At 37.6% G+C, this 19,581-nt stretch overlaps 1 protein-coding gene across 1 annotated transcript in view; it reads left to right on the top strand.

Moving 5' to 3' along the window:
• Positions 1 to 19,581, top strand: part of cdh7a (cadherin 7a) — a 72,649-nt gene that overhangs the window by 19,302 nt on the left and 33,766 nt on the right. The window contains exons 3-8 of the mRNA XM_048163967.1: positions 9,390 to 9,684; positions 12,474 to 12,593; positions 13,593 to 13,760; positions 14,253 to 14,440; positions 18,172 to 18,425; positions 19,288 to 19,424. Of these exons, the coding sequence (XP_048019924.1) occupies positions 9,390 to 9,684; positions 12,474 to 12,593; positions 13,593 to 13,760; positions 14,253 to 14,440; positions 18,172 to 18,425; positions 19,288 to 19,424 (1,162 nt within the window). The remainder of the gene's footprint in view (positions 1 to 9,389; positions 9,685 to 12,473; positions 12,594 to 13,592; positions 13,761 to 14,252; positions 14,441 to 18,171; positions 18,426 to 19,287; positions 19,425 to 19,581) is intronic.

The raw sequence follows: 19,581 nt of genomic DNA on the forward strand, positions 1-19,581 counted from the left end.
TTTTTTCTAATCAGTTATGTACATTAGGGTTTTATGTTACATCTAATGTTGTTAAATTAATGTTTATTGCATTTTTAAAATTTCATGCATGTTACCATGATGGTGTTTAGTGTGTGTGTGAATGACACTGTGTGCACCTTCTATATATTAGTATTGTCCTCCTCAGCTTGTGGAATGCTGTTTGTGATGAACTTTGATTCATCATGTGACTCTCATCACCACTGTGTTTGGTGACTGTCAGTGTATTATAAAGGTACAAAACAGATATTAGTACTTCATTAGGTTGGTAAATTAACATTATATCAGTTAATGAAATACGTTATTTTACCGTAAATTTAACAGATTTTTTTTTTTTTACATTGCTACTGTATTTTTTACGGTAAAGTTCTGGCAACCACAGCTGCCGTTTTTTTACCGTAAATTTTACTGGGATTTTTTTTACAGTGTGGAAAAATGTATTTAGTGCCATACATGGTCCACACGCAAATAAGATTAACTGGCACACACACACATTGATACAGCCAATAGGCTACTAGAGTTTTTCTTCTACATTCCTTCAACTAGTGGACCACCACAGTAAGAAAATTACCACCACCACATAGGTAAAATGGGAAATTGAAAATCATAATCATATATAATAAACCAATATTTAATACATGGCCTAATCAGCGCTCAAGAGCACGCATAAAACTTGCCACAGCGCACTGGTAAACATAATTATTATGAATTTGTAGTGAAAAACAGCAAGGAGACTTTCTAAACATTTTAATAATTTATTGATAATGTTTTCTGTTTTCGGCTGCAAAGATGAAGACTACAATGCTACGATTCGTCATATCCGCAGTAGTGGACGCGATATGCATGTTTCATACGGATTACATAATCTGAGAATTTTTATTTTCCATTTGAATTGGTTCGATTAAAAGTAGACATTTCAAGCTTTCTATAGATATATTTCTCGTGTCTGTGAGGGAAGTACGGTTCATGTTTGTTACGTGCTTAAGTTCATAGAGACGATCAGAACGCGCATCCTGGTTGTTTTCATTTTACAAAAGCACAATGTTTTTGGTTATTTTGAGTTTACAGAAATAAAAGTAGACCCTTTACATTTTTTGTATTACTCTTATCTGTATGACCAAAATGACTGAGTATTTTAAGTGATCGCACCGGCGCCTCCATGTCATGCAGTGAGCGCGCTCTCCACACAAGCACGGATACGTGCCTAATGATAGCACACATTTATCTATCCCTGCGTCTCAATCAGCTCCCTAGGTCATGAATCAGTATATCATGTAAATGAATGTGGCTGATTCCCTGATCAGCCCAGCAAGTAATTTTTTGTCTAAAAGACGTCTAATAGCTGTCAAAACACAGCCCTGACGTCTAGGCTAAAACGTGGCAAAATTTGGGTAGTCAGTGAAAATCTAATAGACATCTAACCATAACCCAAGAGTAGACTAGTCATCAATTAGACCGCTGTTGAACGACTACATATTTATAGACAGTGAATATTGGTCTAGGCTAAAACAAGGCTGAATTTGGGCTGTCAGTGAAAATTTAATAGCAGCCTAAAGAATAGCCTAATCTAACAGCAGCCCAAGAATAGATTGGTCATCAAATATACAGCTAATGAATGACTACATATATACATGTTATAGACAACAAAATAATGTCTAAAGGATACTTTTCACTTAAATATAACAGGTTCTCATAAATGACAATCCATTCACAAATGGCTTGGGTATGCAGAGCATTCGCAGCTTATATGGACCACATGCCACTGATATATATAAACATTTTACAACTTTACAAAAAATGACAAGAAAAAGTTAAATAAAAAAGGCTAACAATGTTTTTTGGTTGGTTTTATTTCCATAGCATTCTTTAACTCAAACTCTGTTGCTGCTGGAAAGTTCATCATAAGTAAGAAAAAAAAAAAAAATGCAGGAGAAAAGCATTGTTGACATCAGGGAGTCATTCTCTTTAGTTTGGATGCACACTAGGGCTGACAAATATAGTTTTTAGGAATATATGGATATATTTTTCAAAGCAATATAGACTGAGACTATATCATTTAATATAGCCTGATGTCACATTAAAATAATTTATTGAACCAGCTCTTAAAAAAGATAAACATTGTGTATCACCATTCAGCCTAAAAACAGAGATAAGTTGACTGGTCAATGTTTGCACGCACACACATACCTCTAATGACCGAAAACAATGCAGTGTTCTCAAAAGCCTCCTTCTGCAGCAGACCACCCCCCTTCATAATGCATTTTGACATGAAGGAATTTTTTTAAACCCTAAAATATAATACAATTTAGGGTGGTTAACAGTTGCAGACAAAGACTGACATTTTAAAAATGACCGGAAAAGGAAATCTTTTTTTAAATTTCTGATTTTCGTTGTGACCACGAAAGTACATTTCTGATCTTTTGCTATGTTATGAACCATCCAGACCTCTCAGTTCATTTGGGGCAGGTCTGCTTTCTATCCCTAGAGTCAAAACTATGGTGAAGCAGCATTCAGCATTCAGTCAAACTCCCAGAAAACTGCAGGTCTGTTGCAACTAGGGCTGTAATCAAGTCCACCTTTATCGAGTCCAAGACAAGTCTAAGTCCAGGACTAGTCGAGACCGAGTTAAGACCTAGTCCAAAGAGGTTCGAGTCCAAGTCAAGTCTAAGTCCAAAGAGGTTCGAGTCCAAATGAGAAAGTCAAGACAGAGACAGAAAAAAAAGAATCCTCTTCAAGACCACGTACATAACTATTGATAATTTATGTGATGCGAGAGACAGCATATCTGGGGAGAATGGCATAAATGGGCAGGCTAATAGGTCCTTAACTCAACTGCTCATAATCACATCATTATATCTATAGGACACAGATGATTGGTTCCTGCTGTATTAGTAGCCAATGGGTCTTCAAATACATGAGTAGCATTTGCCTTAGCAGTGCAGCACACTTTCAGAAACCCTCCACCTTCCCCAGCTCCACCTGTATAGATCTGCTACGAGTAATTTATGTACACTATATTGTACAGCAGCAGCATGTCTTACTTGCTCATGACATAACTTTTATTCAGCAAACTTAAAATTAATAATACAAATATAAATAAAAACAAAACTGCACCTATCCTGATTGAGAACAAAGATCAATGGCTGTCTGACCCTTCTGGCATCCCATACCCCCATATGTGTCGCGTGCTAATCAGAGATAGTTCTTTATGTATTTGATGATGTCAGATTATGTAAAGATTATTTTGGCTAAAAGTGAGTTAGAGTTACTCATAGCCGGACTATATCGGGTTTATAGTTAACCGAGACGGTGAAATGATGGCTATTGCTTGCTGGGAGGGAGTGGATTGAGACGCACCCTAGGACTAGGCTAACATTAGCGGACTTGTAAAGTTGCTACTACTTACATGTTTCAAGTGATAAGCCATATTTGAGGTCGATGAATGATAGGCAAATATTTGGATTTCCTTCTGTTAACAATCCCTCACAAACTGTGTGACTTGAAGTATCAAGCCAACTTTCCACACTCCACAGGCGCTGCATGCAATGTTTTTGTCAGGAGACAGGAGTAACAACTGCAGATTATGAGTTACCTGCGGTGAGTCCGACATAATGAATCCACGGCTTTAATTCGCGCACACACTTAACGATTGTAAGGCCGATTATGAATGTAAATTGATACTTATGACTGATCGCGCTCAAACGCGTCCAGTCAGAGCCAGTTGCTTTCAGTCTGCGATTACAGTCGGTGTTCAAATTCCATGTGAAAGTATATAAATCTGCTTCAGGAACAGGAAACAATCGCTGTATGTTGAGCTCAGTCAGAATGTTTTAGCTAGTTGTTAAATGTGTGCCCAGCTTAATAACACAGCGAATGCCGGTGTTCAACCATAGTGTTAAACACTCTCGTGCACGAGTTTTGGGAGGCGTTCCCTCTAAATGAGCTGTGAAGGAGGGGGGTTGTTCTTACCCATGCGCTCATTTCAAAAACTCAGTCGACAAAAAGAACCTCTTTAGCACCTTTAACCACTATCGTAATTTCTTTCGGACATTTGCAGTGACGTAAATGAAAAATATTTATATGATTTGATCAGCAGCTGATTGGACAGATTTGACCCGAATGTCACATCTAACCAATCATCTGCTTATTTGCTTTCTTATGGGCCAATGAGGGTCTTTTTTTTGTTCGTGCTGAAGTAAATTTAAAATAATAAAAAAAGATCAAATGTAGGACAGTTTCTATGCAACATTTTATAAATGAGGCCCTGTGTCACCTTAATGGTCTTGTTTAAATGTAAAACTAGTAATTTCTACACATCTATATGATGCAACTTATTTTGCAGTGCTTAATTTGCAGACAAGAGGCATGTTCATTGCTTTGATTGAGTAGATGTAGTTAATTAAGGGAGGCACCATCTGTAATATATCTTGCTGTGCAATTTTAGTCACAGCTTCTGAATCGCTATGGAAATTACACTAAATCAGAGTGAACGCCTCGCCAGTGCCGATCACTCCCGCAACAACACCCATATCAATTGTGTTATTTATTATGAAGTTCGTTTCAGTTTGAAAGTCACTCATTATGTGGAATTGTGAGGAAAGTAACTGATGTGCACTGGCAAGCAAGACACTTCCACGTTTGCCACATCCATAATCTTTCCGTATTTGGAGTGAGTGAGAGCGGGTAAGACAGGGAGCATCATATTAAGGGCACCCCTGCAGGATCCAAGAAGGAGACAGATGAACATAAATTAGCTGTGTGTAAAACAGGCAGCGTTTGTAATCTCACAACGTAATTGGGCTCGCTGGTTTGCAGAGACAGATGACAGGGATGTAATGACACTCTTCATTTATCTTCTTTATTGTGGTGGAATGCGTTGGCAGCGTGAGACTGGTCCAGGTCCAGATGAAGGAAGCGTTACGTTGTGCTATCATCCATGTCAACAACAACCCACATTGCTGATTTACAGAGTTAGACATGGCATGACTCAGCCAGATAGTTCGTTAGGGGTGGTGAGATTGCTGGCAGGTCTTACTAAAGGCTGAGAGAGAAAAGGTGAGCACTCATCCCTAGACTTCACGGTCCTAACTGGCTTCCTCCAGTAGATTTCTTCCTCAGGCTCGGTTCTTCCTGTTTTAGCCTCTTGTTCTTGTTTTGAGCAGCCCATTAATGTGCACCTTTGGTCGCTCCTTAGTTCTTTATCTCTTCCTCTGAGCTGAAAAAGCCAAGGGCTGAGAGATAGAAGTCAAGAAGCGACCCCATCATTGCATTCCTGCAGAGGAGAGTGATTTACATGTTTTCCTCTTATTCACACAAACATATACAATGAGCTGTGCTTAGAGAGCTGTCTGAGAACACAGATAATATTGATTGAAATACTTGGCACAGATATTCAAATGTCGTTTTAAGTCTTTGTTTTTTTCTTTTCTGTCTCATTGGTATATTTCCTATTGAAACAGGATGATTGGGCAGGTCATATTGAAGAGATTTGTTTTCTTCTTTTTTTTCTTATGTAGCCTATTGGATTTAGTTCCGTCATAGCCATGAACCATGATTTGTTACTTGGGTTATTAAGTCAAAGTCAAACTAATACTTAAGTTGAGGACAATTACATTTGATTGGACAAACATTTGTAGTGTTGAATGAGTCATGAATTATTTATTTTAATTTTAAATGAGTATGTGCCTGAAACTTTTAGGAGTCACTGGCATATACACTACCATTCAAAAGTTTGGGGTCTGTAAGATTTTTTTTTTTTTTTTAAAGCATCTAATGAGTCTGTTATAGGTGCATTTATTTGATCAAAAATACAGTAATATTGTGAAGTATAACAACAAAAACTGTTTACTATTTTAATATATTTTAAGATATAATTTATTCCAAAGCTGAAATTCACTGTCACATGATCCTACAGAAATTATTCTGATATGCTGATTTGCTGCTCAAGAAACATTATAAATGTTGCAGCCTTGCTAAATAAAAGCATTAATTTTTAATAAAAAAAAAAAAAAATCTAATCTAAGGCCCCGTCCACACGGAGACGCGTTTAGGTGTATACGCAAAAATTTTGTATCGGATAGGTGTTTCGTCCAGACAAATTTGCCGTTTTCAGAAGGTGAATCTGGTATTTTTTGAAACCGGGTCCCAGAGTGGATAAATCTGAAAACGCCGCCCTTGCGTTTTCGTGTGTACAGTCTATCCGTATATTTTGTGAAACGATGACGTCATCACTAGGGAGACCAAACATCCTGTTTTCCCAGGACATGTCCTGTTTTCACATCCTGTCCTGGCCGTCCTGGTTGTTTTTTATAAAGTGATGAAAATGTCCTGGTTTTCATTGTTTTTCATTGGGCCATTAAATTAACCAGTGTTATGAGATTTTCGGTTTCTGAGATTTTTGGTTTCCGAAGGCAGAGCATACATTAATATAAATGAGTTTCGCTCATTTATATTATTGCAAGTGCAACTGAGAAATATTAGTTCACATTGTATCTCAAAACATTATTATTCCATAAAGGAATAATTATTAATAATGCTCCCTCCCAGCATTATTATTCCATGATTATTCCATAAAGGTAACTATATTCTCAGCGTTGCGGCTGACTTATGTCTCTTTCAGACTTATGTTTACTTCTAGGTAACAGTTTATAATGTTTTCATTAGTTTGCACGATTTGTGCAGTCATCTGTAACTGAATAACAGATACTTTGTGTAAAAGCAGAGCAACCTTCAGCTATCGTCTACAATGAGTTCAGATCGTTGTGCTCTTCCTTTGTACCTTGCGATGTAACAGCTGATAGGCCTATATAAATTTCTTTATAACTTTCATGCTTGTTTGTTAAGCAACAAAAAACTGCTGGGAAAGATCAGCTCTACAGCAAAATATAGATGGGCAAACAAGGAGGATGAAGAGGAAAACGAGGATGAAGAAGAAAACTAAAGATATAGATGTTTTTTGTTAGTTTTTGTAAGTTTGTGAGAGCTATTTTTTGTTAAACTTGGATTGCTAATATAGCAGAGGTATTTTTTTAGTTATTTATTATTTATTTATTTTTCCAATACAGAAGAGACATTATTTCTATCATTATTTCATTCGTTATTTTTGAAACTTGTCATAATAAAACATGTTGAGTAACCTCTGAGAAGCCTATCTGAATTTATGTCTTTGGTTATAGACAGTATTTTGTAATATAACAATTTTCTATCCATACAGAGGAGGCATACTTTAAATGTGTTGAAATTATAAGGCATCTTTGAGTAAACTTCGAGTATCATTTGAGTATCTCATTGCCGGGCTGAGTGTCCTGGTTTTCGGTAATCAAAATATGGTCACCCTAGTCATCACCCCACGTGTCGACCCTAGTCAGACACCGCTAACAGCACAAAACAGCAACAACAACAACGATAGCAGACTCTAGATGCTTGTGTTCGTGCTGCAGAAGCTACTGAGCCAAAATAAAGCGTTATTTCTAAGCTTTACTAAAGTTTGTATACAGCGCGTAAGGTTTATGTGCATGCTCCAAGTCTTATTCTCTGTTTTAAGTGTATCTCTGTGGCAGAATTACAGCACCACATACTGGTCTGGCATGTATACTACATCATTTTGAGCCGGTTTCAGCGGTTTTGTGTGTACGCAGGTATTTCTTGAGACCAGGCAAAAAAAAGATCGGATAGGGAAAGATGTGGCTTCGTGTGGACGGGGCCTGACTGACCCCAAAGTTTTGAATGATATGGTATTGATGACCTCGAAGCCAACATACATTCTTTATCAGCTATGCTATTGAAAAAAGAATCCAAAATGTGTTTACTTTTTAATATTTTTCTGCATTGATTTTGGATAAAGTTAAAAGGCAATCTTAACTAATATACTTAAAAGGTCAATGAACAAACTTTTTTTGAACTTCTTGGAATGGTAATACGTTTGACAGCTTTATTCAGATGAAAAGATATATACATTTATTGTGATCGTTTTAGATGAGTTTGTGAGCTGGAGCGAAATAGCTGAGCACACACAATCTAATGATCTGCAGTCATCATCACGGTGAATTATGGTCAGAATAAACATTTGAAAAAAGAAATGCAGAGCCGAGCCACACAACAGTCATCAGACTGGAGTTGGCCTTGGAGAATTGCCAGCACTGACATCCAAACACACATTTACTTTGATTAATTAGCCTCAAATGTCATTAGCACACTTGGTTCCTGCACTGAAACCATTGTAATTTTTGATTAACTCACATCATATGTGGAGCAGCGCTGTTTTATTGGCAAGTAAACTGCAACCTAAACCAGATGTGACTAGACGGGAGCTTTTTTCCTGTGGTGTGAAAAATGAATTAAAAGTACAATTCCATATAGAGACTCGGTTCAAATGTGGTCATAAACTGCATGTGTAATATAAAATCATTAGAATAATGGTTTTAGATGAATTATAGCATGTCACACCACAGGACACTGCATGCCAGCTACCCAAATTCAGTCGTTCGTTCACTTTGTCCCATGAAAGTGAAATGCAGCTATGGCACACCAGCCAATCATTCAGAGTGTGTCTGAGAAAAATGGCATTATAAAGACTTATGATATGACAGGACTGCTTAAATGAAGCAAACAAGTTGTGTTTTCATACCGGCAAGATCCTGTACATGAAAGCATTGTTCAACAGCGAAAGATGTGGATTTGAAGACCAAAAAATGTTAGATTTATATAACGGAGAGAAAAGCAAAGGACTTGGCTTATAATCCTCCAGAGAGCTGAAAGAAAGTCTTTCAAGAAATAAACAAGTAAATAAAATCATTCACTGGTGGTGACGGAAATACTAAGTCAGTTTCCATAAAATGGTAACGGCATGAGAAAAAGGCTCATAATGAGGATTTCTGGACTGTGAATTCAATTTTGGTTTATTACGGATGTGCATTGTTGACACTATTTAAACACAATGGTAAATATAAAAAAACAAACCATGTATAATTGTCACACTTCTCGCAAAACAACTGTACACATCTGACTAAACATTCAGGACAGAACGACTGACCTCAAAACACTGTGAGATTTCCTCACCGCTGTTCATGTTTCTCTCTTTGTTGGAAAGGTAACTCACAGCAACAGCACCTCAAGCCATATTCTTCCATATAACGATGAAAGGTAGATTTATTTTTTGAGATGTGTGAGGAAGAATAATGTGAGTTATGACATTTGTTCAGTCCGTTCTCTATTCTGCTGGAAATTCTCCATTTATTATTTAAGCCACTGCAGAAGTACTTTCACATGAGTAAACAGAATTACTGGCATTGTTAATTACTACTCTTACTAGACAACCGTTACAATGATAATACATATGAACAACTGTTTTCTCCTTTCATCTTTCCCCATAGCTTCATTCTGATGTGGACAAAGGTGAGGGCAAAGTGAAATACGTGCTCACAGGTGAAGGTGCAACCTCCATTTTCACCATCGATGAGAACACAGGCGACATACATGCCACGAAGCGTCTGGACCGGGAGGAACAGGCCTACTACACGCTGCGAGCTCAGGCCCGAGACCGCGCCACCAACCTGCCAGTCGAACCAGAGTCAGAGTTCGTTATCAAAGTGCAGGATATTAATGACAATGAGCCCAAGTTCCTGGATGGCCCTTACAATGCTCAAGTACCCGAAATGTCTCCTGTTGGTAAGTGCATTGAATTTGTTCATACAAAGCCAATCACTGCATCCAATTTAATGATGATTATTGCTAATTGTGTCACGTATTTGTTTAGGTATTGAGGGTTAGCTGAGGATCACCTAAAAACAGTGATATACATAATGAATTTACTTGTTTGTCAGTTCGACCACGCAGAGCGTAGTAGCTGACAATCACGCAAACATTGACATGTTTTTTTAGAAGAGCAATTAACATGCTGGCTGCCACTGTCTGTCCAACGGCGTGAACAAAGCCATTAGCCTCTGTGAATGCAAGCGACCCTTGTCCTCAATGACTGCTTTATAGATCCATTTAAATTCATTAGCAGTCAACCGGTGATGAATGGATTTGATTAACGAGAAAATGATTAATTTAATTTGGTAATTAAGAAACAGGAGATTTTTTTTTTGTGTGTGTGTGCAAGTCTGAGGACCACAACCTAACCCAGACACCTCTCCCTCAAGCCAGACATCAGCGTGAGGCCAAATGGAAATTCACAACATATGCCTTTATATTCCCATCCAATCACTTTCACACATAACGGATTCGGTATGATGTGTGTTTAAGGGCTGACCATATGCCGTCTCCTTAACTGGCTATAAATGTACCAGCCTGTTGAATCTAAAGAGCCTAAAATGATTCTGCAGAAGTACAAGGTTACCTATAAGAGATGAAATCACATTGCACCATCTTATAACGAGTAACACTCATTTGGCCTTGGTCCCTGCGGTGAGGTGTTGCCATGGTGCTGCGTTTTTGTACACTCTGCTGTGCCTCCAGATGCTTAGGTTACTGATATGACAACATCTGGGCCTGTCCCCAAATGTCTGCTTTAGTATTTTACAAGCAAACGCATTTAAGGATAATCTGCATTTTCTGAGGAACACCGCAGTCTGGAGTGGCACCGTAAATTGTGCTCAAATGAAGGCTTGGCACTTCCATTAGCCATTTTACAGTTTAAATAAAATCTGGGAAATATCAGTAAGCCAGTAAAGCAGCACCAAACTTCCCTTTGTGCTCCAGGTCTACAGGATATAATTATAGTATATGAAGTATAGAATCTGCACTACCTTTAAATATTTTGAAAGAAAGAACTACTTTTATTCAGCACTGATATATTAAATTGATCAAAAAATATCAAAGACTTTTCCTATTTCAAATGCTGTTCTTTTGATCCTTAAAAATGTATCAGTTTCCACAAAACTCTTAAGCAGCCCAACTTCAACATTGATATGAAATGTTATGTTATATTAGTGACACTGAAGACTGTGCTGTAATGATGTTGTGATAAGTAATGATGCTGAAAATTGAGCTTTGCCATCACAGGAATAAATTACATTTTAAAATATATTAAAACAGAAAACAGTTATTTTAAATTGTAATAATATTTCACAATGTTACTGTTTTTACTGTGTTTCTGATCAAATAATTGGTGAGCATAAAAGAAAAAAAAATTACAAACCCCAAACTGCGGATGTACAGTTTCTGTCATTGTGCAAAAAAACAAACAAAACAACAACAAAAAAACAACAACAAAAAAATCACAGAAAGTCATGATAAGATAAGGGAAAGCAAGTGCAAGCCACATACAGAATTGTGTTTAGCTTTAGATTAGATTTGTTTTGTCCTTCTGGGCTTTTTGCAAGGATGCATAGCTTAATGAGAACTGAGGCAACACCAGCTCAGTACTCTGTAATCAAGAAAGGCACAAGAAGAAAAAATACAGCAGAAGTCACACAAGATATGTTTCTATCTGTGTTACGTTGTTAATTTCTGCCAAAAAAAATATATATATATATATATATGAAAAACAATCATGAAAATAATTTACAGATAAAGCAATGTTTCTATCCCATGAGTTTAAGAAAACGTAACTTCTGGGGAAATTGGTGCACAATGGAAATGAAAGTTGTTGTCACTGGGGAACCCACTGTGACTCTTATTAATGTGATTACAAAATGCTCTAATGAACTTCATATATGCTAGCAATCAGCGGCAGATGCCTCGTTTCTGGAATTGACAGCGTGTCAGATGGTTCAGGGATGCAAAATCAGATGTTTTAAATGCACATTTTGGAAATACACTCAGCGTTTTTGTTATTATTTCATTTTTACTATCTCAAAATCCTCAGAAACAGAAAGCCAGTTAAAACTTTGAGATCAGTAATATTTTTTATTTATTTATTTTTTTTTTAAAAAGAAAATAAGATTTTATATTGATCAAAAGATTTCTCTTTCAGATAAATGTTGTTCTTTTGAACTTTAAATTCATCAAGGAATCCTGGAAAAAATTATCACGGTTTTCTCAAAAATATTAGGCAGCACAATTGTTTTTAACATTGATAATAATAAGGAATGTTTCTTGAACACCAAATCAACATATTAGAATGATTTCTGAAGGATCATGTGACCCTGAAGACTGGAGTAATGCCAACTACTGTAATGCCATTGGCAGTATCTGGAGTAATGCCAGTAACTGCCATCACAGGAATAAATCACATTTTAAAATATATTCAAATAGAAAACAGTTATTTGAAATTGTAATAATATTTCACAATATTACTGTATTTTTTTATTTTTTATTTTTTTTAACAAATAAATGCAGCCATCTGCTTACATGAGTCCTAATGTTTCTTTATTGGTATACTAGAGCTTGTTCATATTTTTGTGATAGGCTGCATCAGATTTCAGTTCTGTAATCAAGTGAGGCTCAATGCTTATGATTACAGTGTATGTCTGGTAACATTTTGACCAAATTGGGTGGATAATCTGTTCCAGGCACATCTGTGGTTGAGGTTAAGGCAACTGACGCAGATGATCCCACATATGGAAACAGTGCCAGAGTTGTGTACAGCATTCTTGAGGGACAACCCTATTTTTCAGTGGAACCAAAGACAGGTACGCAGAAGTTACAAATGTTTATTTCTTTGCAATATTGTCAGTAAAATACTTAGACACTAAACTTTTTAAAATGTAAAGCTTATCCAGATTTTTTTTTGAGTCCTTATTTTGAGTAATTTGAGTCACACTAAACAGTGTGCAGTGTACATTTTAATTTAGATTCATAAAAAAAAAAAGCATGCTTTCCATTGTAACTTGAGCGATAAGTCTTCTCAAGGCAATGACGTGGTAACCACAGATTCTTGTAATGGAAAACATGGAAATGTCAAGAGACCGCTATTTTGATTGACTCACTTAAAGACAGAAAAAGTTGATGGGACTTGTGATGAAGTTACTGCCGCACATTAACGACTGATTACAGGGAATGAAATCCTTAATGTAATCAGCACTCTAGCTGTAACTGAGGTCATTTCCACATATGGACTCAATCAACGGGGTAAATTACAAACCTTGATTAAACTTTTTCTCCCTTTTCTTTTAAAGTGTACAGCTAATTTTAGAGATGCCACCACAACATGTGGAGGAAAATGAAGCCAGATATAGCAAATAGCAGTGGTTATTGATTAGGATTTATCGTAGCTTTCTGTGTGCAAAATGGAAGTGGGTACTATTTAATCACTCTCTGTGTGCCAAGAAATAATTCCAAAACTAACAATGACTTGGAGAGGAAATTGATTTACAGTCCTGCACTGGCTTCAGTGAATTTGACTTATCGATGAGAGATCCATTATGATATGGCCTAACAAATCTCAAAAAGGTCCTTGCTGTTTAGATTACTAAATGGTAATCCTATTTTAATTGATGCACACTCCATTTCGGAGAAGGGAAATGATCCATATTATAATCTAGATGCTTTTTCACAGCTCTTACAGGCCAGGAAGATGTTATCATTACACAGTACATCTCAAGCATCAATACCCCCATATTATTTCTTACATTTTAATCAACACTAGACAACAGGATGTTCAGTAAAACAGTTCAAACTTTTCTGTGCAGGCATTGTGAGGACGGCTCTGCCCAACATGGATCGAGAAGCACGGGACCAGTATCTTCTGGTAATCCAAGCCAAAGACATGGTTGGCCAAATGGGAGGACTATCAGGCACCACATCGGTGACGGTCATGTTGACGGACGTTAATGACAACCCGCCCCGCTTTTCACGGAGTATGATTCTACTACGAACTATAAAGCAAATGTGGACCTGATCCACCATTAACGCATGCTGTCTCTCCATTTAAATTGTATGAGAACAATCTGAGATGTTTAATGACTCAGGCTGATCTTGTATTATCGAGATCAAGCGCTCGCTGTAGTTGCTGTGTAATTATCAGGTAGATGATTTTCTGAATAGAACTGAACAATCTTCTTTTATAATAGAGGATTTTTTTTTAGATAATTGTCATAGTCATTTCTGGCCCTATTTTTAGCTGCATGATACCATCATCACCATCAGTATGGATCCAGGAAAGTGTAGAGCTCAGACTGTCCTCGTGCTTGCTATATCTATAGAGTGGCTTACCTGCTACGGAGCAGAGAGATACATTATTAGCTCAGACTCGGCCCTAACAGCTGGGTGATAAGGAAGGAAAAAAGAGAAATAGCACCATCAATAACCTCTGCGTGTGGGTGTGTGTGTTTGTCGGGCCTCTTTTGCAGAATCCTATCAGTTTGCTGTGCCTGAATCCCTGCCTGTGGCGTCAGTGGTGGCCAAGATAAAAGCCTTGGATTCTGACATCGGACCAAACGCTGAGATGGACTACAGAATTATAGAGGGCGACGGCCTTGGGGTGTTCAGGGTCGCACCAGACAAAGATACCCAAGAAGGAGTCATAACTCTGCAGAAGGTAGGCCATAGACAGCCCAAACCTTATATGTACTTTGGGCCCCATTGCTATGACAGTGATGCAATGATGTGATGATACATTTTTTATGCCCATGAAGATGAGAAAATGCGCAGATGTAAATAGTGTGTATCTTCAGATGATGTCAGAGGTTAATCTGACGCTACGCATACAGACAATTTCCATATGTAAGACCCCTTTGAGTTTCTGACACAGTCATTTACTCTGTGCCTGTCTGCAGTAAGAGCGCTGTAACATGCTTTAATGGTTAGCTTCCTGTTGCTCTCACATTCATAATAATGAAATGCTGTTAGCAGCTGGTCATGACCCTTATCAGCCCACCTACACTTGACTTTTGACATTTTGCTTATGGCCAAAACAATCCATTATGAATACCCCTTATGATAGAATTCATTTTTTATTGACTTGAATTCGGAATCCAAAATTTTTGGTTAAAAGATATTGCATAGCAGGCATTTTGCTTTTAAACCAAGCATCGCAATTTGCTGGATCCTAGATTTCCTGAAAAACAGACCTCACGCAGTCAGGATCCATAACCAGACCTCACAAATTGTCATCCTGACTACTGGTGTCCCCCAGGGCTATGTCCTCAGCCCTCTATTGTTCTCGCTGTTGACTCTTAGCCTGGTTGCCAGGCACCCCAGCAACCATATCATCAACTTTAGAGATGACATCGCAGTGCTAGGGCTCATCAATAACAATGATGAGATATCATGCAGAGAGGAGATGAGAGACCTAGAAAAATGTTGAGAAGTCAACAACCATCTCTTAATGTCAACAAGACAAAAGAGATAATTGTTGACTTCAGGAAATCAACAGTGTTTGGAAACTGCTCTTCCTCTCGCTGGAAGCCCCTACAGTGCAAACTGCTCAGCATGTCACTTCCCCCAAGCAGTGTCTAAAGAAAGTCAGCAGAAAAACAGCATGAAGGACAATACTTTGGCTTTCAGCTTTTTTGCCCTTCTTCATTCTGGGAGAAGCCTCAGGAGCATACACTCCTGAACCACTGGACTCGAGAACAGTTTCTTCCCACAGGCGCTCATGCTCCTTAACTGCTTTGACCCACCTTACGCCCACCCATCCCTCTAGCTTGTGTAAGATATGTTATAGAAATAAAAACTCATACAGGGGCATTTTTTGCTCCCATATCTTGAATTTATATTTATTTTGCTTTTATTTTTTACTTAAACCCCCATCATTTTCCGACTGTAACCTGCTATTGTTATTCGTCGTACTTATTCTTCTTCTTTTGGACAAAACTTCAGCGTGTAACTTGTTCCACAGCATTTGCCATAGACCCATGAATGAGGCGTCAAATTGTGTGGCATATTGAGGAGAGGTGTGCTATGACTTTATAAGCGATCCATTGATGTTCCCATAGACTTAACATTATAACAAATTTTGATGGGTCATACCTCAGAGCGAGGATTTTGTAGAAACATGTGGGCTACCACATTTGAAGAAGCTGGAAGGCTCTGTAAGAACATACCTTGCAATGGGGTATAAGTTGTAACCCTGGGGTATAAGAGGTGCATGAAATTGCCCAATTGACATGCTATGATGAAGGGACTGCCCATGAAACAGGGATTGCACATACATGTTTTTCCTACTATTGTAAATTGCAGGTAAAAATAGGGATTTTCAGGCAACCAATCAGTCTCTCAGGATTATCATGAAGCAATCAAGCCATGCCCTAGCAACAATTTAGAGCACAATAGCAACCGATCCCGTACACTGCCATTTTAAAAGGCCCAGATGGATATCTTTGCAGCACAGTGTCATGGAAACATGGGGGAGGGCTCATTTTACTCAGGCAGCCAATCATTCTCTCAGGATTTTTATGAAGCTATCAAGCCACGCCCTAGCAACATTTAGAGCACCCTAGCTGCAAGTTCCATAGACTTTCATTCAAAGAGATATCTTTGGATAGAAGTATCATAGAAACAATAGGGTTGGTTCGACATCGAAAATCACCTTCACCACTTTCTAGCCATGCCCTAGCAACCATTGTTGAGCACCCTAGCACCCCAAACCCAAAGAAGGATATCTTCAAATCCGAATGTCATAGATGCATGGGGGTTGGTTTATATTATTAATTCTGGCAAGCAGCCTTTGGAGTATCGTCATTGGCAGCCACCAAGCCACTTCCTAGCAACCAAACAGAGTGCCCTAGCAACCGGTTAGCAAAGACCTATATCTCTGCGTCAGAAAATTGTATAGACATGGGGGATGGCTCTTTTGACTCAGGCTAGCAAACAGGACTACCAACATGTTAGACATGCTAGCAATGAATAGCTACATTCTAATAGTGATTAGCTAAGTGTTAAAACATGTAAAAATCTTAATCATGCTAATAACATGCTAATTATGTTAGCTTCTTGCTAAAACATGCAAGCAACATGTTAATCATGTTAACATCATGTTCGCAAAAGGGCTAATTGTGTTAGCATCTTGTCAGAAACATGCTGTCAACATGCCGATCGTGTTAGCATCATGCTAGCAGCATGCTAATCATCTTAACATTTTGTTAAAACATGCTAGCAACATACTAATCATGATAGCATCATGCTAGCAACATCATAATCTTGTTAGCATAATGGAAAAACATGTTAATTGTGTTATCGTATTAAAACCACACCCATATCCCTCAGAATATTGTGGAAACATGGGGGTGAGCTTTTTTGACTCAAGGTTGTTTAGGGGGCAGTGTAGTTGTGCACGGCAAGCACCACTCACATTTTCTTCAGAAGTTCTAGTTTTTGCTATCATAGTGTAATGTGTTTCGATTCAAGCGTATATTGTATATATTTTTATCAGGGTCACTGGCATGATAATAATTTTTGTGACCAACTCATTTTGCAATTTTTTGTGGGGCAAAATGTTTAGGTGGTATAACTTTCTAGAGATTGCTTGGGGTATGGAGAAAACTTTGGAGTTTGGCAAAAAATGTATTGTTGTTTGTGATATGCTCTAAGTGTATTCAAGCTGTATGGTTAATATTTTATTACTTTTCACTTGGTTACACCACTTGATATTTACACAGAGAAATTAGATTGAAATATGTGCAGAAAACGTTTTTCAAAAAAAGCATGCAACCAACATGAATACAAAGGTAATATGTCTGAAAACTTGCGTTTCTCTCTATATGTTGTATATACAGTGTTTTACTGTATATTTACACTGTGGTTTCCAGGGAAACTATGTAGGATAGAATTGACAATAAACTGACTCTGACTTCTCATTTTAAAGCTACAGTTAAATGTTCACAAGTGCTGGATTTGGCTTTGTTGCACCCTCAGGGAAGTTATGTATTGCTAGTGATATGAAGGAGGCACGGAAGGTAGTTTTCAATGCGTTGCATATTACAGCAGACAGGAGTGATAAATGACTATATGAGAAAGTATTCCACAAGACATTTTCGGCATCATGTATCTCTGTCTTAAAATCAATGTACTGCTTTGACACTGTTCTTTTCTGTCCTGTCAATCGATAGCAATACTTAAATGAAATATGAGAGTTAAAAGGAGAGGATCAAAGATTCTTGGATGCATTATATGCGTACACACATCACATGGCTAGATTTCAAATCTAAACTCTGTTTTTGACTTGCCTGGATGCTTACCACATATTCTCTGTCCTTGTTTATAATTTCAAAACTATCTCTTCAACACTCCCCCCTCTCTCCCTCCCTCCTCTTGTGCTCTTTACCTCAGAATCTTGACTTTGAAACAAAGTCAAGCTACACTCTGAAAATTGAGGCATCCAACAGGAACATAGACCCACGGTTCTTGTCTCAAGGACCGTTCAGTGATACGGCGATGGTTAGACTGACTGTGGAGAATGTAGATGAGCCTCCTATCTTCTCCTCGCCTCTCAGTAATATGGTTGTCTCTGAAGCTGCTAAAGTGGGAACCATTATAGGGACCGTCTCTGCTCTGGACCCGGACTCCACCAATAGTCCCATCAGGTAAGGCATGGCCTCATGGAATGGCTTCACATCCTAGTGGTACTGGTTTTATGAAGGCAAGATTAAATTTTGTGAAAGACTACAGCATTTTAATTAAAGCTTAAAACCTTAATAAAAAATATATTACCTGATTATTGTATTGAGATAATATCTAGATAGTCTTTAGCTGGAAAGAGATCTGATCACACAAACCTGTGCAAAATGGCTTATGAAAAAAATAGTTTGAGGTTGGTAAAATTTGGATTTTGTTTTTGAAAAAGCCTTTTGTACTCACAAAGGCATTTACAAGAAATAGAAATATATTATTATTGAAAAATATTAAAAAATATTGTAAAATATTATTGCTGTCACTTTTGATCAGTTTAGTGCATCCTTGCTAAATAAATGTATGAATTTCTTTCTTTAAAAAAAAAAAAATGAAATCTTACTGACCCCAAACCTTTGAATGGTAAGGTACATAATACTATACGCATAGTTGCATGGGAATAACCAAAATGCATTGAAGGTGTCATAGTTTGTCTCAAGTTCATCTCAATGTGTCAGTTGATAGTCACAATCGCATAAACGCATGTAAAGGATGCCTAAGATAACACATATGCAAGTCATTAGTGGCATTATTATTGCATTAAATTATTTTGCTTAAGTGGGAGTGGATGCAAATGTTGACTGTAAATGAGTTGTGGGGCTCAGTTGTTTTGTGCTAAAAGACAAATGCTCATAATTAAGTAGTTCTGTGCCTAAGAGCCTCTGAAAATAATGATTGCTTTTGGGGCTTGTAGCTATGGCCTAAGGTCATATCTATAGAATTCATTTAAAAGTCAAAACTTGAAATTCATTAAAACTTTTTTTTTTTTTTTCACAGATATTCAATAGACAGAAACACAGACTTGGAGCGATTTTTCAACATTGAGGCAACAACAGGAGTCATCAGCACAGCTAAGCCATTAGACAGAGAAGCCAATGCTGTACACAACATCACCATCCTGGCTACTGAAAGCTGTGAGTGACCTCAAATTAGTTTGTGCAATTATTGAGCTAATTTATATGGTTACTGTTATGGTTTGAAGGTCTTCTGGAAATTTGTGAAGGTTACATTGGCAGTAATTATCTTTCTTGGCTGAAACAAAGAATGAAACCCAAAATTTGATGTGTGAAA

This window comes from Megalobrama amblycephala, linkage group LG17 (genome assembly GCF_018812025.1).
Source record: "Megalobrama amblycephala isolate DHTTF-2021 linkage group LG17, ASM1881202v1, whole genome shotgun sequence".
NCBI classification, from domain to species: domain Eukaryota; kingdom Metazoa; phylum Chordata; class Actinopteri; order Cypriniformes; family Xenocyprididae; genus Megalobrama; species Megalobrama amblycephala.